This window comes from Chroicocephalus ridibundus, chromosome 4, assembly GCF_963924245.1.
Source record: "Chroicocephalus ridibundus chromosome 4, bChrRid1.1, whole genome shotgun sequence".
Taxonomy (NCBI): domain Eukaryota; kingdom Metazoa; phylum Chordata; class Aves; order Charadriiformes; family Laridae; genus Chroicocephalus; species Chroicocephalus ridibundus.
Window position 1 is genome coordinate 3747193 of NC_086287.1, and position 25544 is coordinate 3772736.

Here is a 25544-nt window from a genome sequence, read left to right on the forward strand (position 1 = left end):
GGTACCGCCTCCCGCCCGGCCCGGCCCGGCCCCCCCCATCCCCGGCACGGCCCCCCGGGCTCCACGGGGGGGAGGTATCAACGGACAGCACGGCTCCGAGCCCCTTAAACAAAAAATAGCGGGGGAACATATATGTTATTATTCTTTTTAATCTATAGCGTAGCTGCTCCATTCCCCATTTCTAAAAAACTAAATTAAATGAAGAACCAGCTCTACTACTTCAAAAAATGCACCGTCAGGGGGTTTAAAAAGGGCTCCAGCAGAATAGATGGCTTCAAACATACTGGGGTTTTTTTTTGTTGTTTTTGTTTGTTTTTTTTCTCTTTTGTAGCATCAGGTTTTGTCTTCGAGGGTTTCCACCTCTTTTATCAGTGAGCAAAAATGTCACATTTGGCTGGGCACAAGGTATCTAAAGCCAACAGATGCCAAAAGGAAAAACAACCGGGTTTTAAAATGCGGCCTGAATGCTTTAGGAGTTAATTGTTGTCTCCATTATTTGCTTATAGAAAAGACTCCAAGGAATGTCACTTCTAGCAAAACAACCCCATTACGAATAAATATACAAATTTGAACTGTAATAAAGGGCAAGATTAAAAAAATCCAGATGAAGTTTTCACAAGTTTTGGAAGGAGGAACACAACTAATTCCCAGTCTTAATGGGACTGCCACCTCCAGTCACCTGAAGCCAAACGTGGTCAGTTCACAGTATAAATTTTTTTCTGTATTAAACATAGGGTAATTTACCCTATAATCTGAATATAGCATAATTTAAAAGCTGGGCTAAACTTACTCTTAAAAAAAGATGTCTGCTAGAGGAGAACGCAGGCTCTGAGCACCTCGATCCTTTTGGCATTACTTCTGGTTCTGCTGCTGTGCCCTTTCGGAGAGTCGTCACCTGTCCCTCTGTTCACAGGTAGGAATACCAACAACACTTGTATGCCACTTTTCATCCATCCATTCCTACATGCCATATAAAACCACAAGGTGCCGTTACCTAAATTAGACAATTCCCTCTTTTTCTTTTCAAAAATTACTATTAACAAAAAATGAAATTAATAAAGTTTAGAATAACTTGAGTTTAAGCAGTGCACCAAAACTACGACCCCAAAACTTGCATTAGTAAGAATTAAAAAAACCACTTTCCTTTTAAAGGCAAAGTAATTCCTTAGTTTCAACAAAAATATCACCCCTCAAATAACTCCTCAAACATAACATTGTGTCAATTCTTATTTACCTGAAAATAATTAATTTTGCTGACACCCTCCCCCCCCAATCTTCACCTACCTAGTTCCAAGCATAAATTCTGCTGCTGAGTTTTAGCATGATAAATCTACTACTGTCCATAAGACAATGCAAATGCAACGTCTCGTCTTTCAATTCTACATCAGTTTGAAAGGAGAAAGATTAAGTTATAACATCAGTTTTGAGATGCCCTGCCCTCTAAGCATGCAAAGATTGCAAGTTTAAAGTTCTCTCAGATAATTCTACCATCTCCTTACTGCAGATAAAATGCATACTTTAATTGTTATAGCACTCTTTCCAACTAAAGCCTTTAAAGACATTTGGCCGTTTACAAAAAGTTATATTTAACCAAGCTTTATTTAAAGACTACTGTAACTTATCCATGCCTTTTACATACGCATTGCGTGTTTTTCTTTCCAGGAGGGTTTATTAAAATTGAGCGAGAAGTGTTTTTCCCAGTTTCTCCGAGATAGCTTTGCTGTATAATTCAGAAGGAAGTCACCACACAGTTTTGCCAGTTCGTGAAAGCTTTTTCTATTTCACTCATTTATTCTAGCTCTCATGTCAATTCCATTGTTCCGTAACAGTTAAGGTTTACAGCCTTAAAATAATAAACGTATTTTCTTTTCACATTTTACAAGTCTATTCCGCGTTGTTTTCAACTTTTGAGAAGCAACAATACATGACTTTGAACACCTACTATCACATCAGTGACCGGAAACGTCTATGCAGTTTTTTTTTCTAAACAGTGAGGTTTAGCTGAACAGTGAGTCAGGATCTCTTTCTGCAGTTCCATTTTAGCTTTTTCTAGAAAGATAGATTCTCTGGAAATATAAAAGAGACTGCAAATGATCGGATAGCAACTCATACAGACAAGCTAGACAAACAGAGATGCATTATTGAACAATGTTTAAAGCATCAATCACAATATTTCTCCATTCCATGCATTCCACATCCTGCTGTCGCTCTAGAGGACATGATGAAATAGGCTTCACTACTGCTTCGATTATTCTGTAACTTTATCCTTCTGTCTTCTCTTCTACACAAGAAATGGTTTACAATATATTAAAATCGACATAAACAGCCCCATTGCGACCCAATATTGTATCGGTTCCCTCAAGTCCTATGTTTCTCCCCAAATATCACTATGGTCATAATCTCATTTTATTAACAAAGCAACCATTGCTGCTATATAGAACAGCACGCTTCAGTCTTCATCACGTGGACCAGAATACACTGAAGTTGCGTGATAGTTTTTGTTACTATTTTTAAAAGCAAATCATAGCTCTAATACTAGTATAAGTAGGCAATAAAGCAGTTTTCTTCGGAAAACTGTTTGGGTTTTTTTTCAAAAACTGATTAATGCGCGTGAACTTGAACAATTCCAAAGAAAACATCACATCTAACAGAACATTTTTCTACTGGAGAAAAATCGTCATTTGAAACAAGATCTACAGGGCAGCAAACAATCATTAAGATGCTTTATTGACAATATCCACTCACTGCAAAAGTATCTGCCTGCATACAATTAGAGCTTAGCTTTTCAATAGTGTTTTATTGGCAGTGGAAAAATGCATCAGTACTTTATTGAAAGAAAGCAATAAATAATACTGTGATAAAAATAGTTCAAAAGTAGACTGTACATATTGTTACATAATCTGAAAATACACAAAAGATTAATAGAAAAACAGAACAGTAACAATGAATTTCAGTTTTACAAGCAAGTTAAAAGTGGAAAACAAAATAAGAAAAAAGACATGCTATATATATTGTTGCATAATAAATAATGCACCATCTGAACAGATTCTTGCTGGCTTTTTAATATGCCATTTACAAGTTTTCGATACATTTTCTACTCGTACAGTCCAAAATGGCTACAACCATCAAAATTAAAAGTCCAGACAACTCTTTAGAACAAGTTTACAAAACACAAAAGATGACTTACATAAGAAAAGTAAGGCCTTTATTAGAAGTTGCACTGCTTTAATTTTCAGCCCATTGTACCTTCATCTTTCACTACTGGTTTGACATGAGCCTGCAGTGCTTCGTGATTGGTCCGTTAAAATTAGTTTCACCAGCATCTTTCCACAAGTGTTTTCAATCAAAAAGATCAAGGACAAAACCTCTGTGGCCTGTGGATTACGACCAGGAATTATCGTGAAGTCTATCTTCCTCAGTTAAGGAAAAAAAATAAAATAAAAACAGTTCGTGGTTTATGGCTTGTTTTCAGTCACTGTGAAGACACGCTATATAAATACAGCAGAGTGTTATGACCGAGTCAATCACTTCTAAAACGTGTTCCATAGTGTTAATAGTTCTTCCCAGCTTTTAAAACAAGTTATAATTTTAAATAAAGACAAATTCCCACTACTTGACAAATCCTCTTTGTGGAAAGGGACAGTTCTGAAAAAGAAGAACAAGCAGGTACCATACCGCCTACAACAACATATGCTTACCTGAAAAAAAGCCGGACTTGTTTTCAGACCTAAGCTAACATTTCCAAAAGACAAAATATATACTGCTTGGTGTCATGATACTTTTACAAAGGTATTAAAATCCTTTTCACCTTCAGTTTCATTATTAAAAAACAATGATAATTACAGTAACTGCATAATTTACAAAAACCCTATATTACTTATAGGGACATATACATACAAGCATTACAGTACATTCAGTTGGAAAGACTAAAATTAGAATAAAAAAATCAGCAATGATTCGATTTGTAGACTGAATAGAAACAGAAAAAGTAAGTAACTATATAAATGAGAAGTCACATAAATATAAGAAACATTTAGATTCTAAAATATTTTCTCTATAGTACTCATGAATTTATTTGCTAATTAAAAACTCTGTAATAAAATATCTCAAAGTGTCCATTTAACAAGTATTAACAGGTTAAGGGTTCCAAATGTTGAAAATGCTGCATATCACCGGTAGAAATAGTGTGGGTAAACTGTAAAAACAATAACAAAACAAACAAAAAACACACAAAAATCCATTAGCATTTTTGTAAAAACATTTAATTCTAAGTTTTTCACAAACGGCTCCGTACTGTAGCAGTCATGCACTGAGTAATTGCCATGCCATGATGTATACGATTTTATCGCCTTCTGTAATCTTCACTTGCAATGCAAAGTAAAGCACATGAGGTCAAATATTTCTGCTTCCTAGTTTTTTATCCTAGGTCATCTGACTACAGAAAATCCTGAAACACTGGGGAGAATCAGGGGGAGGGGAAGGCGTAAAACTTCAATCATCTTGAAACTAAAAAAAAAAAAATTTCAGATAGCCCCCGAGATTAGAAACTGATATGATGTGAGTTGCTATGTGCAAGAGATTCCCCTTCTCAACATTTCAAACATAAGAACTCCTTAGAACTAAACTTGTATATGCAAAAGGGTTCAGAATTTGAAGTAAAGGCAGCCGATACTTGAGTTGGTAGGGATCTTACTGGTGAGAAGAAAAGAAAGAAGCTGTAAGCAGAGGAGACAGGCAATTTATAGCCTGTGGAAGATACCAGCTGGTGACAGAAAGATTCACTGGATTTTGATTTTTTTAAAATGCAATATAGTAAAAAAAAAAAAATAATTTAGTTTCCAGACTTGTTTGCAAAACAAGAGAAATATTGCTCCATGAGAAAATACTGCAGAAGAAATACTGCTGAAGAAAAATAGTTTCAAATCCTGGAGTAAGAAAAATAATTTCAAATCTTTCATGCATGCATTTTGTGTTATCAAGCTGCCTTTTATTGCCAGCACTGCTCACAGCTACCCAAATTTAGTCTGCACGTAGCTCAATCCAAGCAGACAGCCTAAGCAATCACGGTGGCATGAAGTATCCAAGAATTGCAGAACTATGCAATTACCCCTATAACAATTCAATATTGAAGTATACTGTGGGATACCTTTGACCAAGTGAAGACTCTGAAAGATCAATAGTCTGAACTGCAGCGTCACACTCCAAACTATTTTTTCCTCTATATGCCTACCTTAGTTCCCTTCCCTCCTCCCCACTTTTCATCCAACCTTTGATTTCAACACTTTCTGCATAGCTAATTAGTACGGGTCCTTTTTGAGGCTGTTTAAAAGAAAAAAAAAAAAACAACCCTCAAAAGAATACAATCTTTAATATATTTAAATACTCAAACACTCATAGTCTTCATGGTAGGAAATAATCTCCAGATTTTCAATGTAACAATCTACCCTGAAAACTTGAAACAGTTTTGTAAGTGTGTGAATTCACTGTATTAAAACACCTGACATTTTATTTCCTAAATAGCTGCTTTACTATTATACCTATCAACTTTACTCACCAGGAGAAGGCTTTAACAGGAGTAGGTCCTTACTGTAGCAGAATCCAATCTTTGTGTTCCTGATACACTGCCTATTTCAAGAAGCATGGGAAGACATGCAGAACACAGCATGCATGTTAGTTTTCAAAAAAAAAAAAAAAAAAAAAAAAAAAAACAAACCAAAAAAAAACCCACAACACCCTTTCTCACAGCAATGTGATTACAGCTACCGCACTCACCAACTCTAAGGTTACAAGTTAGAAAAGCAGAATTTGTTTTGCAGTTTGTCTATTACCCACTTCCAGTTTCAGCGGTGAACAAAAAGAATTCTAAGAAACAAACCTGCGTGCCAACTAGCACACAGAAACTGACAAAGGTAATTTTAAAAGTAAATTATCTTCTATTTTATATAGTTTTTACATATTTTTCCGGGGTTTTATATCGTAGTAAGAAAGGGGCTTTACATGGTAAAGACTTCACTTATTTTAATTTACAGAATTTTCCACATGAATTCTGGAAAATGTTTTGTGCTAGTGATAATACTTAAAACATTTTAGAGAGCAATATCAGATGGCAAAGGTTGTTTCTTTGAGCTTTACTCATAAATACAATTTTCAGAATCTGAGACAACCCTGACAGATTATGCTGAAGTTCTCATCTTGTCTGTTCCAATTATACGCATTTCCATTTATTTTCACTTGTGTTTTGTACATCAAATCCAAGTAAAAGTTTATTCTGGTGGTAGTAAAGACACCATTTTTAAACAGACAAGATACCTCACCTGACAGGTGATCAATTTCCACTTCGAGGTGGGTTTTTTTGGGGGTTGTTTGATTTTTTTTAAATACATCTCTCTGTGTGTGTTGTGCACATGAACACATACACAACATAGATCGTTAAGCACACAGCAATGGCGGGAGTTGTGATTTCAAGCATGATCAATACTTAGATGACCATTGCAGGGGAGTAATGCACCTTTTAATGAAGTTTTAATAATCTCAAAGTTATCCGAGGGAGTTTACTGCATTTTTTAATGCATTTTACTGCATTTCAGATATAGGACTTACATTGGTCTAAGTGCTGCCAACTAGAAATTATGCATCATGTGATTAAGAGATTTCTACTAAAATGTAATTTTATTTTCCTGCTTTAACATAAATTTATTTCTAACCACAATTCTCATTTTGTTATTCCAATGAAGTAAAAAGAAACTCCAAATCTATTACAGCTTCCTGAAATGATAAAGCACCCTATGGTTAAAACACGGTGTTATATATACATATATACACACAACCATGCACAAGGCAGATGCTTTTATGCAGCAAAAAGGTAATTTGAATTTAATTCCCCTGTAAACTCAAGCAAAAAAGTGCATCATGCTTAAAATAAAACAAAATCAATACCATCAATCTGCATCTTCTTTGGCTGCATAGAGGGTGAAGACATTGAGGTTGTAACTCTGAAATTTGCAGGAAGAGTCTCTGCTGATCCAGCAGCTAAACCTCTTATGTCCTTTGGTCTAAACTTCTTTCTCCATGAAGGTGCTCTCCTAAAGCTCTTATCATCATCCTGTTACATTGATAAACATCATTAGCGATTCAGAAAATGTAGGACTGTTACTGACATTAAAAGGATTACTGACAATCTTAAGGAAACGCATCACCACCCAATGAGCTAACGGTTCAGGTGCAACAGCAGCGGACGTCTTCATTCGCAACAGCCTGTGTTCATTTGCTAGAGTGTAGGCTCTTCGGCTCAGTAACTATGGAAATTCATGCGCTCGGCACATTTAGGAAAAAGGTTTGTACTTCAAATGTTTGTACTTCATGGTTTGCATTAATTCGTAAGTGTCACATCACTCGTTCTTTGGGGGTATGAGGAGTGGAGCAGGTCACAAAAGCTGCTTTGGGAACACTGCCATATAGAGGCTTAATTTGAACAATTGCTTTTAACCTTTAATTCTGTCTTACAGGAATGATGATACAGCTATTATGCTTTCTCATGCTCCAAATTCCGGGAAATGATAGTGAGGAAGAAAAAAAAAAATAAAGTGTAGCAAATACTATATTGCCATGCAACGTTTTCCTTAAGCACTTGGATAAACTTAACTTGTAATTACCCGGGTGCACTTCCCACCCCCATTAAGAAATGTGCATCTTTGAAGGAATATTCCACTTCAGAAATACAATACTGCACTTCCTAAATACAACAGTTTAAGTCTCACTTCCAAAAATGTCTTTTGCAGTGAAGGTATTGTGTCAATGCAAATATACCCATTGTGCATCTCCATTTGCCAACTTCACCTTTAGAAACAGTTCAATCACTTGAATGCTATTTGACCTAAAATTTATCCCTTTTTAGAATTAGGCGACAAGCGTCTGCATTATTTGGAGAGAGCTTCAAGATCAACAAACTGCCCTGTGCCGCTAGAAGAGAGCAAACATCCATTCCCTCAAAGCTCCTACTCTTGCAGTTTGAAATCACTTAAGGAAAAATACCTTAGAAAAGTATCAAGCTGCTTTTTGATGATGTTATTAAAACCTTAGTAAAGATGCATCCTGAGAGCTGTCGGGATGTGCCACAGAAGGGCTGCAACAAGTTTGTTAGGCAAAAAATGAGCACAAAACCAATCAAGGTCTGTCACAGCAGCCTCCTTCCTCAGCGTACTGGCCTGTGCTTCACCTCGCTGATCCAAAAGCAGCCGAAGTCAGGACTTTCACACTTCCCCTGTCCTCTTCCTCATACTAGCACAAATGTTTCTGAGATATCTGACTGGTTCCGTGGCCTGGTTAACCACGTCAGGGTTTCACCACCTTAGTCTTAACCCAAACCACTTCCGCCCAGACGGGTGACCACAAACTCCCATGAGCACCAAAGAAGGGGTAGCTCAGAGTTCGGAGTCTCTGGGGAAGTAAAACCAGCTTGAAACCCTTCACCGAGTTACAGCGTATAGCAACTTAAAACGTTAAAGATGCAACGCTCTCTCCTTTACGCTGTGGGTTCACAGGGTCTACAGAAGAGTCTTACACCTAGTTTGTTAGAGTTTTATACTCATTACATTTGAATGAAGCGTATACACTGTAAGAGCACAGACTGCCTGACAGAAATCACTTTGATGTGCAAACATAGCTGGTGGTCATCTATACTGGTATTAACAGGTATTAACACACAAAATTTATTGAAATACATTCCAAACTATTTGAAATACTGGACAAGCTATACAGTGCTTTTCTCTATTACAGCTTATTCATCTGCAACACTGGTCACTAATTTTTCCACATTTTAGACAGAAAAAGATTCAGCCTAAAGTGCTGCTATTAGATATTAACCACACAAACTACACAAAACAAACTTGCAATACTTTCATATTCAAAGTCATCTCACCTAAATACACAAGACCTGCCATGCTCAGAAACTGTCAAGACAAAGAATTTCAAGTTAAGATTTCTGTCCCTATTCTGTCAATAGCTTAAAGAGGTTCAAGCTAACTTCTTTCACTTAACAATTCTCAAAGTTCCCAGGACCATAAAATGAGTCAAGTAACTTACTTCGTCAAGTCTTCTGTCAGTGCCCATAGCAAGAAGGTTATTAAATTCCCTCTCCAGAACAGCACGAGCCTAAAGTTTATAGTACAGAAGAAACGGAAATTAATTCCAGAAGATTACTAATTGGTAACCTATAGCAATTCTTAAAACTTAATGTAACCCAAATTGCTTAATGCCTTCTTATCAAGTTAATAAACATACTTAGTATTTGAAAAGTTACAATTGAAGTTGTAACTTATTAAAAAAATCTAAGGAAAACTTAACAGCTCCCCCTTCCCTTAGTTGTGATAAGAAAGTTCATTATTTTTTGCTCAAACTTAATTATTTACAAGTAAAAGCTAGCAAAGAACAAAAACGATGAGTTTTACGCTAATGCTGTGAAGATGGGCTATGAGGCTAATACCTAATATATTTTTTTAAACCAAATTTATCAAACAATTGTTAGTAACGATTAGAAAACAGTAAGAAAAGCACAGTTCTATGTTTTTCTCTTACAGGATAAAATGATTAAGGATAACCTTCCACTTCTAAAGTTTCTAGAGATGGGAATAGAAAGACACATACTTACCTAAGATAAAAAAAAACCAAACCACATTCAGTTCCGTTTTTAACCTTCCTAGAGAGGAGAAAAATCCTGTTGCCAATAAAGTAACTACTTATTGCTTACCTGTGTGTTTTGAGTGGGTATTTGTAACAAGAGAGCTAATGCATTGTAATCAAATGATTCATCTAAGGCCACAAGTGCACCATGAACTCCGCTCTCTATAAGGTTATTTGCGTATTCTTTAAGACCAATGGACACTACCCAATGGATCATTCTTTCATTGCTCCAGACAAGGACATCTGTGGAGAAAAAAAAAGTTGCCCAATTTACAACAATACAACTTTCTGAAGAAAAAACCCACGGTTCTTTCGTGATCTGTATGCTTGTGTCAGGATTGATTTTCACGTATACACAATTCATCATAAATGCTGTTAAGTTGTAGCCCTCAAGGAACTGTGTTATTTAACATTTAGGCTGCGATCTAATCTGCCCCCGCCTTTTTAGTGTGCATGAAACGCTCTGAATTGGCAACAAAACTTCATGCTTCGAGTCCAGCGCTGGGTGCTGGATCCTTTCCATGCAGCGCTTTTCCTTGCACCCAGAAGGAATAGTCCTCGCGCAGCCTCCTCTCTCTGCCTGCAGAGGGAGGCTACAGTCACAGTGAGAAGTTCAGAGGGACACTGAAGTTCAGAAGCGCAGATGGGGAAGACAGGACCTTCTATTCTACACAGCCACTTAGGGGCCTGGACCTCGCCCAAGACAGATCGAGTACTTTGGGGAAAAAATTTTACTACTCGAAAGGAAAAAAAAAAGACATCTTATAGCAGCTTCTCATGTACCTCCTACTGAATTTGAACAATAAGCTTTATTTATTATTGTTTAAAGCTTTATTATCATAGAATGGTTTAGGTTAGAACGGACCTTAAAGATGATACAGTTCCAAGCCCCTGCCCTGGGCAGGGACACCTCCCACCAGCCCAGGTTGCTCCAAGCCCCGTCCAACCTGGCCTTGAACCTCTCCAGGGATGGGGCCTCAGTTATTATTTATTATTATGTAATTATTCTATTTAGTATTATTATATTATAACTTTTTATTTCTAAATACATTGTAATAATATTATAATAGTTATAGTATTATTGTTTAACGATTTATTAATTAATTATTTTTTACTAGTTTTATATCTTATCTACCTTCAAGTTCTGAAGGTGTTCGGTTCACTAATGCAGACTTTCCTTCAGCTTGTGTACGCATACCACTATGCTTTCCCACAATCAGAAATTTAAAGTAGAAAGTAAACCTATTGGAAGCTTTCTGGAAGGCATTTCATACTGTAACAGTCTAACAACCAATATACTCTCATCTTAGAACTTTTTCAAGGAAAAATATTATAAAGCAGCATTTACATGTTCAGCCCAAACATGAAAACAACTGTGTTCTTACAGGTAGGTGTCTTTCCACTATTCAGGAATGTCTATGTCAATCGAACTGTTATAATGATCCACAGCATGTTTCTGGCCTGTGACAACTAGCATTCTACCCAAACAATTCCCAGGAGGAATTAACGAGTTTTATGTTTCAAGAAGCAACTCCCTGCAGGCAATAGATGCAGCCATACCACTTCAGAGACTAAAAAAGGCTTATGAGCCACAACACAGGCTTGTTTCATGGCAGTTACCTGCAACTCCTGGGAACGTTCTCAGGCACAATTAGTAGAATAACCTCCAGAGGGTATCAACGCTTTAAAAGGAAAAGGGGAAGAGCAGGCACAGAGGCTTCTAAGGAAACTGCGTATAAGGTAACCCTAAAATTTTAGCCTAAGACATCTTGTACTAGGCAGGGGACAAAATTTCTATGGGAAGTCTTGGAAACGACTGTGAATTCCCACCCCGCTTTTTCTTCTTCCTCCTCTCTTGTTTAATAATCACCATGAATCTGGAAGACAAACACCTAAGTCGCTTGGATATTTTTTCATAAAGTGATGGGCAATAAAAATTACCAGCCACACGCAACAACAGAATCACGTAGATGCAAAGTTGTTATGTCAGAACTGGGGGAGAAAAAAAAAAAAAAGATTTTCAAAAACCTCACCCTTCTAAAACACTTTTTCAAACTTCAGAGCAGTCAGAGTTTCAAAAATGCCTGCATTTGTAGCACATCTCTGCATGAGTGAGCAATTTAAAGACGTGTTTCATGATTCGCTGTTCAGGGCCTCCATCCAGACACATCTCTAACTTTTGATATTTTATAAATAATTCCTCCCTCTAATGCCTTTTTTTTTTTTTTTAATAAATTTTTGAGGCAGATCAGTGAAAAGACAGTAGAATCAGACCGAGGTCAAGACAATGCACTAACCCTTAATTTCATTCTGGCTTTCTTCTCTTTTTCTTTCAAGTTCTTTTCGATCATAATTCAGTCTTCGTAGGCACATAATTCCACACTGAAAACTGTTTCTGTTTAGGAAAAAAAAAAATTAGGAAAATAAAATCATTTAGAGAGAACGGAAACATTTACTGTAGGTTAGGTCTCCAACTTAAATCTATTTACCTGTGAAAGCTGTCCACCATTTTAAGTTGCCCACGCAGATCTTTTTTAGTTAAATGATCCAGCATGCGAGCATCCACAAGACATTCCATGAAATAGCTGCGATACTGAGGGAGCCCCAGGCTAGGGAGCCATTCGTTGCCGATCCACTCATGGTTCATATCACCATATGCTAGCGTCTGGTTTTAAAAGATTAAGGAATAAGCTTGTTAAAGTGAGAAATAAAAGAGAAAAAGCTTTTTTAGGCAACATATTTTAAAGAAAAAAGAAAAGTGAAACAACGCTTGCTTAATTCTTAGCCTGTAAATATAAGCAAATAAAAGCATTGAATACTACTGTGAATACACATTTTCAATTGAATACTGAAAAATGTGTGTTTTCTGAAGAAGTAGTCCTCTGCATGAAGAAAAGCAAGTTTAAACACCCAGATCAGCAAGTATGAAAAAATATGCAAAAGCTAATGAAAATAAAAAAGAAAGACTAATCTACGTGGTCTTGATAGCAAGAGCCATGGAGTTTCGTTTTGTTAAAATGTTGAAAATACTGTATCTCTTGAAAACTGGGGGGGCGAGTGGGGATCTTATTTTTCACATGACCATATAAACACAAGATATCAAAAAAAAAAAACAAACCACCCTGCAGGTTTTTTTTAATACACTTAACTGTTTTCAGAAACTGATAAAAACCCACTACTGAAGAACAAGCAATTCTAAATGCTAGTCCTTATCCTGACGGGGGGGACGGGGGACTTATCTCACTGCATTTTTGACCTGCAAATCACCAGGCATTTTTTTGGAGAAAGCTTGCACGAGAAGAGTTTGTAACTACGCATCTTATCATTCCTCGAGCAAGAAAAAACCGCAGCTCCTTTTTTCAAAAGTCGAGGGTAATAATTCATTTTTACTGTGCAATTAAATGTCGAAAGCTTGGTTTCTCCTCTGGAGGAAGTATCCTCTAGAAAGGAGCAAGGCCCCATAGAAACGCATTTCTACAAGCCATCACTAGGTAGCAGACTGAAAGAGCATGTTACTCCTGAAACAGGGAGGCAAGCTACGATTATTACCACTGACAATCTGCAAATGAGTATCCCAGTCGTAATTAATGAGACTTAAACAGGTTTAAGCTGGAGGGCAGCCAGGCGAGAAGAAACTCTACTGACCAAAGATATGGGTCACAGGCAAACCCTGAGTTTCGTTTATATCCCTGTATAAAATACTCAACTATATCAATGCCTGAAAATACAATTAGGATTTGTCGCCACTTTAAGGGAAAACAATTGATCAAGGAGGATTACAGAATTAGTGCACAGAAATCTACTTAACCACCCAGGCTCTTGTAGCACACCTGTGACAGTGGCCAGGTTGAACAGGGACTTTCTGCACAAAGCAGATATTCTTCTCGGACTTCTGGCTTCCCAGAGAGCCATCCCCCACCAAAACACTCCACGCTTTATGTCATGAAATTATTTTAAAATTTGATCTAGTATGTTCAATGCATAGAATACAACAATGCTTATAAAGAAAGAGTAACCACGTTTTGGTGACTTGTAAGCTAGAGGATAAGTATTTCGGAAAGCTAATGGTAACAAAGACTTCCGAATATTCTTCCCCCTAACAGCCCTATTATTAAAAAATCCTCATGCATAGCTTTTTTGTGATGTACTGTGTAGCAACGTATTTTACAAATTTTGAATAATGAACCACCAACTCTTGGAAGTTCTAGAAAACATTAAAATATTTAAATCACCTAAATATAAAAATGTATCTTCCAAGTATGTATTACACAGAGATAAGCCCACTTCCAACCCCCAAGCCACACCAAAAATCACTAAAAGAAACTGCTATAAAGGAAACATGCTTTAATTATCATGACAGTTTACATAATATTACATAAAGTTTCCAACCTGAGCCCAGCTTCCCTCCTCATCTTCCTGTTACGTGGTTAGAAAAGCAAAAGAACACATACGTATTAGTATTTTAAGTTTAGTAAGGAGATCAAAGATAAAAGATGCACTGCAAGACTCTACGTCTACTGCATACCAAAAAAAATCCAGATCAAGCAAGCATCATGCATTGTAAAAAAAGAAAATGTAAGGCACTCATTTTCGTATGCGAGGTTGCAAAACCCATCTACTGATTAAATTTTCCGGAGAGAAGAAATTTCCACACGAATAATTCAATTTGTCTATTAGTTAATCAAATCAGAGCTCCATTTTACAGATTAGAAAGAGCTTTGTTTACAATTTTATCAGTGTTGATTTCCCCCCCCCCCCCCCCCTTCTGGAAAAAAAAACTATCAAGATGCAGATTACAAGGTTAATAATTAGAAGAAGCAATGATCCAGAATTTTAATGTATTAATTTGAAAAAAAGAAAAAAAAAGAAAAAAAGACCAAAAGGCACTTGATTCAAGTGTTCAAAAAGTGGGAAAAGCACTCTAAGGAACAGAAGTGGCAACACTATAAACTAACCGTTTGTTGTGTGGCTGTAAGATTTTCCATTTCTTCATGTGTTACCCAGACATTTCCCGTGGTCTAATATGACCCCACAGGGAACCAATCCCATCCAGTGAAAGGAAAGCAGTAACAAAGAGGAAAGGTTGCAGAACATATAAGCAATTGGTACACGTAAGGAGCAGGCATGGGCAAAAGCAATGGTTTCTAAAGTCTTAAGTATAGGTAGATCTATCGAAAGTAATGGCATGGAATAAAAGCCTATTACCATGGATCACTTTTCGTCACAGACATTAACAAAATCGAATGCGATAAATAGCTTACGCTGATGTAATTAATGGGCAAACACTTGACTTTGCTCTAATGGGAAAAATGCATTTGTAGTCTAGTACGTAATCCCAGGAATCTCAGAAATAATTTTAGATTGCAGGGCAGACAGATTCATGAGAGGGAATTCACACTAACTTTAAGTGTCCAAATATACTATAGTATAGAGAGACACTAGACTCCTAGTTTATGTATTCTGGAGTTAATGGCCTCATACCTCAATTAACAGAGCCTCCAACTATTTTACTAATTTCTGTACGCACATTCTTTACGTACTTTATCTGTATTATAAATTCTTCTGAGTCCAAAAGATGAGGCAAATAACATGTCCTCTAAATATTTTGGACCACATACTTACACTGATATAAACTTCTTTCCTTTGAGAAAGAAAACGTAGATATTCCTTCATTTAATTTTCATGAAAGGAAGAAACACCCTATACTTAAATAATGCGTTCCTCTACGATTTAATGTTTCCAGAAATTCTTATTTGACATTCAAATCCTTTCAGTTACATGTCTGCAGTAGAATTTTTGGAAATTCTAATGGTTCTAAAAGATGTTTAATGCTGGATGACTTTCCTTACCGTCCTTGAGGTGGGAGGCGCAGATGGACTTGTTAGCGACATGATTTCTTGAATGGCCAACCTCAGCTTCAGCCTGTGCAGAGGATTACTAATTCCGATCTCACGCTGTATTTCCGTATCAGACAACGCTGACATGATAGCACCGCTTTTCACATTTGCTCGGCAAGCAGCCACATACCAGGCTGGCATCCCAACCCACAGCTGAAACACAAAAAAAGGAAGTAAGCAGGATCTGGAAAACATTCCTGGCCTCCAAAACCTGTAATTCTTTAGAAGTCTGTACGTTGAGGTGCGGGGGTTTTTTTATTTATTTTGGAGAGACCACTTACCTCCAACCACACCACCACAGTAGGTCCATCCCACTGTGCAAAAGGCAAACCTTGTCTTCTGGCTTCCTCTAGCAACTCATGCCTACAATTACAGAAAAAGTTATTAATAAAAAAGAGAAGCTAGTTATAACTAGATGTTACAATTTAAACTTTGCATTCAATTTACTATTTCCTTTTCAACAGTTAACTTTCATCCTTTCTCAGCCTTATATGATATAGCCACTAAGGCAGTCACAGCACACACACAAGGACTACATAGCGATGGAAGCTGAAGCGGACGGGAAATTTCAGAGTGGGAGAGATGCCTTGCCTTTCGGAAGCTTGTGTCTGAAACTGTCACTGACACTCTAACCAGCACTGCCAACACAAAGTGGAGATGTCAGACTTTTTGTCAGTCAGATTCTCAATTGCTGCAATCTTCCGTTCAGCAAATTAGACTGAAGCAAAGTAGTCATTTTTCCTCCACATGCGGATTTAAGACCTGGGGAAATGTCTGAGCACATCAGATACCCATGCCATCGAAACGGTACTGTCCATCAGGCTATCGAGGCTGGGAACTGGGGCAGTAACCCTTTAACTGATGAATTTTAGTCTGCACCAGTGAGCCTGTCAGAATTTCAGGCCCAGCTTCAGACAAGCATCCTATTCAGAGCGCCACGCTTTGGCAATTGTATTCTGAAAGGCCGGGTACTGAAACTCAGCTTTCATCTCCTACGATGACACCATTTCCTTTGTTATTCTGAAACAGAAGAGACTGACGTTTAATATTGACAATTCAGCTTACAGAAACAATAGAAGCCCACAAGAGCCCTATAAATAGCTGCCAAAAATATTTGATAAACCAAGAGACAAAAACTAGTGTTGCAGGTTTAAGCAAGCAATGTTGCTTGGATACATCTGTCTGAAAAAAATGGATCAAGTCTGAAAAAAGGATATTTAAGTTGCCTTTGAGAGCTAATTGTATATGGTTCAGTCTCCGCTCACTCTCCTCAGAAGTTTAGAAGAAAAATTTCACCTAATGGGAGTTTTTACTGTTCTATGCTTTTTATTCATGCCTGCAAGAGTAGAATTAAGAAGATAAGCAGCAATACTACAGATTCAAGATCCCATGTTATGTATTTATCATTTTCTCACAATTTAAAACAAATAAAATCTCCCTGCCTTCAGAAACGCACCGTTGAATAGACCTAAGATGATGAAATATTTAAAAGCTACAGATATTCAAGAGCTACTCCGCAAGACATCTTGAAAAGGGGTCACTGACTGACTAGTAGCTTTCTTTGCTACCTCTGCAAAACAGATATGCAGTGTTCAGCACACCTAGGATCCTCGCGTTTTATTGGTACAGAATTAAATATAAAAAGTAATCAATGAAGTAATAAATATACTAGCAACTGGTTTATGAATACTGCTTCTCCACTGCATGTCAGTAAATTCCTACTGCTCTACAAGAATCTCCCAATACTTGATCCTAATTAAATGTGCTGCCTACGAATTAAAAAAAGGAGAGGAAGGAACTGCCAGATCACTGGTTACAAATAACCATTTTAACGTACCCACTTTAAGACCCAACAATTAAGGTGGAAATAGCGTTCAGCAGTTAGCAGCTCAATAGCTAGATTTCACTAACAAAGAAGAGAAGCCCATAAAAGCTAATACATATTTGTGCACTTCAAAAATCTACATATATTTCAAAATTAGGAATAAAGGATCACCTACTATCCTGCTATGGCGGAACACATTACATTAATCCCACAAATCTCTAGCCCTGAACACATGCAGTTTTGCTTCACTTCGTTATTTAAAGATTAAAAAAACCGAGAAAAATAAATTAATAAGATATTAAAAAATACTGCTTGGTAAGAACAGAATAAAATGCTTAATACTGTATTTGCCAGAAAGGAATGCAGTTTTTTTTCCCCAAGTAGTTTAACTTCCAAATTGGCATCTTTGTCTTTTGGTGGTTGCGGTAAGACGAGGGTGCCGCGAGGAAGGTCCACGAGTGATGAAAGAGCACAGACAGGCCCAAAGATGGCCCTACGAGAGCACGTTACCGCTGCCTCTGCCCCAGCTGCTTGGGGTATCCTACGGAGTTCAGAGAAGTGCAATTTAATTCCTGGTAGTTTTATAAGTCCCCCTGGGTACTTCAGCAAATCATTCGGAGATGAGCAGTACAGGGCATGTACCGAAAGTGCAAGGAGAGGTTATGACGCAAACTCTAAACTCATGGTGGAATCGTATGCAGAAAACAATCGTCTGCCTGGAGGGAAGGGTTATGTGATGGAAGTAAACATGGAGAAATAGAAACAAATAAAGCAAAAATGTTTATGAGATAACTTCATGCAGAAATTATTCAGTGAGCAAACACATCCATGAAGTAGAAAATCAATAGCGGAATTTGTTCGTATGCAAGAAGAGACAGAAGCTTGCTTGCACGGGAAATCATTCACTCCCCTGAAAGTTCAAGACAGAGCACAGGCAGAAAACAGCTCATGGAAAGAATTCAAAGGCAGCTGCTGTTTTATCTGCAAGCAATGCATCGATGGGTTTTTCCTGCAGCAGGGAACTTCACTTTTCCAACAATCCCCTTCCAACTTCACCAAGAAACTCACTGCATGCCAACGATACGTGATCAGATTACGTAAAGATCACAACTGATGGGCCAGTTCAGTTTCCCAGGCCAACCAGTTATACCATTTCAGAAGCAAGTGCAAAAATCCAGCCTCGTATCTTTGTGAGGAAAAAAAGAAAAAAAAAATCTTGCAGTAGTGTTGGCAATCTTAACAGATGGTATAAAGCTGGCACCTTCAAGGTCAAAAGAATGTCAAAGGAGTAGCTGGCTACTGGAATAACTCTTAGGTGACAAACCCAAGGGATAGGTGTCTACGGACGTAATAAAAAGCTGGCTGAACCTCACTTGGAACGGCAGACCAAGTGCGCTGCTGCAGGAGGGGAATGCTGCTGTTAGACACGTTCAAAAGGCATCTAATACCAGCTGTGGAGAGAGCAAAGAAATTGTGGTCATACGGGATGAGAAATGATGTCAAAACCACAGGTGCTCGATGTAGTAGCAACACACGAGGCCCTTTAAAGATTATTTGAAGAATTTGTATTTAGAATGGCTCTTGGCAGGCAAGCATACGCTGACCCCACAAGGAAAACAGAGCAGCTCGGGGCAACATCACTTTGTCACTGGATTAAGACAGCATGGGAATGGATAAATCCAGAACTCGCAGCCAAAGGGGAATGCCGTATTCCAGATTTCTCGGATGGAACTGAAGATAACGGATTTGGAAGAAGCCAAGAGAAGAGGGACTGTAGGGAAGGTGGTGAAGAGAGTGATACTGATGGCAACGACAGAGTTGCAAGGTGTAAAAACTGAGAAGCAACAGTACTAAAATATGAGATGAAAATAGACTAATTTCAGGCAGAGCATCAGTGTAAAGTTAATATCCATATTATACATTGACTTCAAGTATGTAGTAAACTTTTCCTGTATAACTTTTTTTTAAGAGCAGCTATCTTAAATTTAGGGTTGCCTTCCTGTCTGATTAATACAGTATTAAGTTTGTTGTGTTGCACACAGAAAAGCACAAGTACGGTTGTGGCAAACACTGTCAACAGTACAGCTCACAAAGAAGATGAACAGCACGAACAAAACACTAAAACCAACTTAAATTTAGTAGACAAAGAGCAACAGTTTTACAGAAATACATCTACCTTGGAAATTAATTGCCACAAACCTCTACTATTGCTAAACAGCTTTCAAAACCCAAATTACAAAACTAATTCCATCTAAGTAGGGTTTAATATTTCCATTATAAAAATTCACACCGTGCAAATTAAGACGAGACACTGAAGTAACATTCACACTGAACCAGACGACACTGGATTTATTTCAGCAACACATTTTCACAATAAATTCTTTTTAATCTCATATCTCCTCTCATAATTAGACTTTTTTGAAAAAAAATTAGAGCTTTTAATATATTGCTAAAAAATCCAACTGAGATTTATCATAATTTCACAACAATCCTAATAAAATAAATATAAACTTACCCTGATTTTGCACTACCACATCAAATGGTAAACAAAAGGAAAATAAAACAACGAAGGAAAAAAATATAAAACTAGGATTAAACTGAACTTAAAAGCATACAAAACCAGACAAATAATGAATACTGTAATTTAATTCTGTAACTATAAATAGGGTTTTGTTAGTAAAGACATTGAATACCGCCCCCGGCCTGTTTGTGTGCATGCATGCAGAAATCAGGAAGATACGCAAGCGAATAGGGATTAGAGACAACTATAAATAGAAATAGCTGTCATTGTTCCAAGCATTCAGGTAACTGGAATTATTTTCACTGAATACGGGATTTTGTAAGTGAACAGTCGGCCTCCAGAACTTATTTTAACCCCACCCTCCTCCAATATCAAAGTGAAAAGCAATTCAGAGCAGCTTTATCGCTTTTTCTTTTTGATAACAAAGCACCTCGCGAAGGCAGCAAGGGATCTTTGACACTCTGTGATAATATTGCTTCCTACGTTCAGAATACCTGTCAGGATTCTGGAACAGCTGGATTAAAGTATTTTGCTGGGATTTTTAAAATGGTAAGATTTACTTCTTACGCAAGTTCAAGGCACCCTGCTGCTGCTCTCAGCAGTAAGAGTAATAAAACTAAATATGATGATACCTATCTTCACCTCAGTCTTGTTTCATACCCCCTTTCACTAAAGTATCTGAATCATGACACTTTCCTGTGAATAAGCACATACTCATATTTAATTGCTAGGCAAGGCAATTTCAAACTAAGTTTTCATTTGTCTAATACAGACACTTGAAGCAACCAACAACATGCAGCCATGAGGCATACTTTTAGTAAATACCATGATGTTTTTGAAAGCCGTGATTAATCTGCAACTGCATTTCTTGCATTTATTAAAGCAAGACAGTATAGATTGCTTTACTTTAGAATGCAGTTGGTTGCTGGCATTGAGAACGATCTGTATTGTTCAAAGCACAGGCCTACCGCTACTTCGACATGACCAGATTAAAACTATTTATTCAACCAAGATGTGGTACGACTTTAAAGCTCTGTAGAAAAGGGAAAATACCGGATCATAATAATGTACGGTTGCCTTCAGTGTAACAGGCTGAAGAAAAACAGCTGAGCGATCTGTTATCCAAACAAAACCACATTCCATTCTGACTTTTCAAACCAACACACTGCTGGTTTTCATTAGCAGTCACTGGGCATTATTCTTATTTGTTAATAGAATTTAGGTACTGCAAGAAATCTCTTGCAAAGAGAAAACGAGCACATTTTCTTTTCAACATTCGCTATTCTGTCTTCAGAAGGCAAGTAAAAAAAGGAAAACACGTCTGACCTTGGGCAGAGTAAAGGCAGCTGAACAGAACAGAAGCAACGAAAGTGCAAGGTATACGGCTCAGCTTTGGGTGGAAAAATGCTAAGAATGCCTGATCCTACTTCTATAAATTTTAGCGTTTCCTGTATTACCATATAAGCGTTAAGTCAAGATTTCTACTAGTAGCAACAGCTATTTTTCAGCTATGACTATGACTAAAGCTTTTGCTTCATCTCTTTTAAGTCTGGGAACAACAAAGCACGCATTACTCAAAAGGTAAACATGAAACTACAGATTGTCCTCAGACACACACTGAAAAAATTCTCATGACTAGGAATAGGTAACTACGTACCTAAAAGGTGCCTTAAAAAAAAGGAAATAGTCACAATTTATAAAAAAGAGGAAAACAGGAGTATATGGTGCAAGGAAAAAAGATTTCAGCTGTTGAAATGTACGAGAGAAAATGTCAAGAGAACCTTAAATAGAAGTGAAAAAATTAGTGCACACAGCAGCAGTTAGCAGCTGTAGCACAAAAGGAAAGACTTGCAGAGTCACCTGCTAGAAAGGACAGAAGGATGGCTGTACAGAACAGCTCACGCTTTCACCCTCTCTACTCTCTCACACTCTGGAGCAAGTCACAGCCAAAGACAACTCCGGGAAATCTTCCAAATGAATTAAACCCAAAGCAGGTATTAAACATAACAAATCCGGGGGAAAGGTTTGATAAGAGTCCACTTTTATCTCCAAGTTTGTTTATTACAGCAATAAGCTTTCAGCATTGAAATTAGTTTCAAACTTATCATGAACTATGCCACTACTAAAAATAATAAAAAATAAATAAAAAATAATTTAAAAACATTCTACAGAGGCTTATTAGCCATAGCACCATACTAGGGAAAAATACCTGAAAACAAAACAAAATAAAAAAAGAAAACAATACATTTTTAAACAAAGCAATACCTTAACAAAAAAGGATTAAAAATATTCAATGACTTACTTTTTCTGCATTTTCCTGTTTTTTTCTGCCTGACCTCCAAGCTTGCTGAGACCTAATGCATCCTGAGAGGAACCATCTGCTTCTGCCATGCCAACTACAAAAAACCAAGACAAAAATCAGTCTTGTTATTTTCTCAGTTCTGGCCAGCTATAACTCAAAAATCACTGTTGCTTTGCTGACCACAAGTATTTAATCCTTGCTAATATTAGGACAAGGGCTAATGGTTTTAAACTGGAAGAGTGGAGATTTAGATTAGATACTAGGAAGAAATTCTTTGCTGTGAGGGTGGTGAGCCCCTGGCCCAGGTTGTCCAGAGAAGCTGTGGCTGCCCCATCCCTGGAGGGTTCAAGGCCAGGTTGGACGGGGCTTGGAGCAGCCTGGGCTGGTGGGAGGTGTCCCTGCCCAGGGCAGGGGGTGGCACTTGGTGGGCTTTAAGGTCCCTTCCAACCCAAAACGTTTTACCATTCTATGGTGATTAGTGATCAAAAATGTACAAAGCCAAACCTCCAGTCCCATCTATTGCTCCATTTTCTAGTTAAATTAATACCCATCAACATGGTGTATAAAAACAGGAAAATCAGATTTGTATGGACTCAAACAGGTGCTGTCTAAAACCAGCTGGAGTCACACCAAGTACCTCCTGTTTCAGCTACCTGTAAGGTGAATTCTCAGTGTTCCAATATCACTAATGGCCGGCATCAGCATGAAAAGTACTGCTTTAGGCAAAGAATTACACAAAAGAGAAAGGTAACCGTAGCGTTTACTAAGCCAGCTGGGTTCGTTTCAAGGGAGTTCCTTTGGGTCCGAAACGAAGACATGACTGTTGGTGTCAATAATAACAAAAGCCTCTTTCACTTCCGAGATCCAGTTGGAATTTTGGTTTCATAAAACAAGCCAGAACAGGTCAATAAGGTTCAATAACCTGACTACATGAGACTAAAAGACAGCAATAGCTGAACAGCTGAACTTGCATCCTACACTCATAAAAGGACCTACCAGAAGATTTAGTGATACTAATTCCAAAAAATGCTGTACATCAGCATCATAATAATCAGTCATAAATATGCACAAACTGACACATACATCATAAAATTCAGTCTTTCACTCTCTCTCTTATTGTGCAAAACAAAACCCCAAACCAACCTTGTCCTAACGATTCCTTGCTTGTTTGTCCAGGTCGTCCCTTTTCTTTCTTGCCAAACAAGCGGCCAATAGAGGATTTGATCCCCTTCTTTTTGGGGGCTTTATGAAGTGAATCTTGGCTACTATTACTGCTACTAGGATTACTTGTTTGCCCATCTTGTGAGCCTGTTGAACTTCACAAAAAAAAGACGAGTCATAAAGAAGCGCACGTACAACAAATTCACTGGGATAACAGTGAGGGACAAGTTCAGGTTTCTGTGCAAGTTTATAAAAGTAACTCATTAATGACATCTAATTTCACCTTTTAATGAGTCATGAAAAGAAACGTATCTATGAAATACTTATCATTAAATAGAAAAAACAGTGGAAAGGACTAAATCATGCAAGAAACGAAGGGATATAATATTTATATGCTATAACATGGAACTACAGGTCAATTCTTACTTTTTTAAGAAACAAGAATTAAAGTGTTTAGAGTGCAATTCAGAGAGACTAAAGTTGACAACACAAGTTCCTGACAAACTGAGGCAGACAAGGGTTTACAATACTTGAGTTCAGTCCACCCCAGATACCCAGGCACTTTGAAAAGAACATCTGTCAGTCAAAATGATGGTAATTTTGCAACTTATTTCTGAATTTCTAGCTAAATTCCCATCTATGAAAGACGACTGGAATTGTATGTCTGGAATTGTATGTCTTGCATTTCCAAAGCAAACTTAATGCAGACCTTGAGTTCCAGAAGAATTCTTCACATAAAGCCACTTCTGATCATTAATAAAAATCTGTGCTCTTACTGTTTATATAACATAAACACCCATTTATGCATTCATGCTTTTTACTTCTGAGAAACACTTCAATAGCTAGGCCAAAATCCTGAAACATTAAGTGAAATACCAAGTTACTGGTAGGCTTGACTGATTCACAGCTACTTACTTCCTTATGTCCCTGATATCTTCATGGCTCACTGTATGCAAAGCTCCTTTTTGGACTCTGTCCAAACGCAACGACCGAGGTGAAGAAGGCGGTGATGTCTCACATTTTATTGTGGTTTTATCATCTCGTACCTCTTCTCTAGAAGCTGGAGACTAAAGGAAAATTAATGAAAACTTGAGGGGTTAGTTGGAAATACCAAAACACGAATGCAACATCAACACTACACAAAATATTGAAAGGAAAACTCAGTTATTTCAGTGATTAATTACTCTTGCCATTACCATTCTGCAGTTGCCTATTTTTTGTTTGACTTTCTGGATTTTCTGTTACCTTCACGTGACAAACTCAAAGACAAAAAAAACAGAGTCCTGTGAACAGAAGGCGTCTCAGTTCTCACTGTTGTATGTTTAGACAATCGTTAGCAAGATTACCAATTCTATGAAGTCAGTTTCTACATACCTGTGGCTATGGCTTATCTCAAAGTTTGAATAACAGAAATTATTTGTGTGTGCACTAACAGACCTTTAAAATTAAATGTCGTTTCATGAAGATCGCAAAATAGTGGTTACAGACAGAAAGCAACAGAACAGTGCCCCGTACCAGCAAAAAAGCCAAACAAAAAAAAAAAAACCACAAAACAAACCCAACTCACACTTATGTTAAGATGATAAACCATTTTACATTTAATATCAAAGAGCATATAATCTTGCATTAAGGTTACCCTGCAAGCGCTTTGTTTTATGTTCCTGTTATCCATTAATGAGTTTGGGGACAGGGAAGGAGACAGAAGGGGTACACCAGTAAATAAACTAAAGATTTTTACCTTTCTACGGTGTTTCCTTAAATCACTAGGCTGATAGATGCATGCAAAGAGAAGAAATTTGGAAAAGCCATATTTATTGTAAACTGTAGCAAAGACTGAAACAACTACTACAGACAAAACACGAGGGAGAATATAAATAACAATTACAGCAATGGCACAGAGAAAGATACGTTGTATGAAGTACTCTTCAAATCACAGATTACTTAAATGCAACCCTGAAGAGGGGATAAGGAAGAAAAAAACACCATAAACAAGACTTAGTGTTGTTTATCTACAGAAGTACTGTAGATATTTCAATGTATTGGTACCACAGGCAAATTAGCACACGAAACGTGCATTGTCTTCAGCAAGAAAAGCAGTAAGGTTCACGGGGGTGTACGGTGTTGCTTTTAAAAAGCGAGAGGATTTCCTGTCGTATGTCA

General features: G+C 37.4%; 1 protein-coding gene across 12 annotated transcripts in view; it reads right to left on the reverse strand.

Moving 5' to 3' along the window:
- Window positions 1-1764: 1764 nt before the first annotated feature.
- The window catches only part of PPFIA1 (PTPRF interacting protein alpha 1), a 60653-nt gene continuing 36873 nt past the window's right edge, over window positions 1765-25544 (reverse strand). For 2 of the 12 annotated variants that reach the window (XM_063331711.1, XM_063331707.1), the window contains 15 exons: window positions 25123-25152; window positions 24300-24451; window positions 23367-23539; window positions 22224-22317; window positions 15857-15938; window positions 15528-15728; window positions 14634-14696; window positions 14068-14094; window positions 12168-12343; window positions 11976-12073; window positions 9746-9921; window positions 9082-9150; window positions 6937-7102; window positions 5555-5625; window positions 1765-4195 (listed from right to left, as the gene is read on the reverse strand). In XM_063331711.1, the coding sequence (XP_063187781.1) occupies window positions 5567-5625; window positions 6937-7102; window positions 9082-9150; window positions 9746-9921; window positions 11976-12073; window positions 12168-12343; window positions 14068-14094; window positions 14634-14696; window positions 15528-15728; window positions 15857-15938; window positions 22224-22317; window positions 23367-23539; window positions 24300-24451; window positions 25123-25152 (1566 nt within the window). In that variant the 3' untranslated portion in view covers window positions 1765-4195; window positions 5555-5566. The remainder of the gene's footprint in view (window positions 4196-5554; window positions 5626-6936; window positions 7103-9081; window positions 9151-9745; window positions 9922-11975; window positions 12074-12167; window positions 12344-14067; window positions 14095-14633; window positions 14697-15527; window positions 15729-15856; window positions 15939-22223; window positions 22318-23366; window positions 23540-24299; window positions 24452-25122; window positions 25153-25544) is intronic. The other 10 variants (XM_063331708.1, XM_063331719.1, XM_063331714.1 and 7 more) reach the window with 7 other exon arrangements.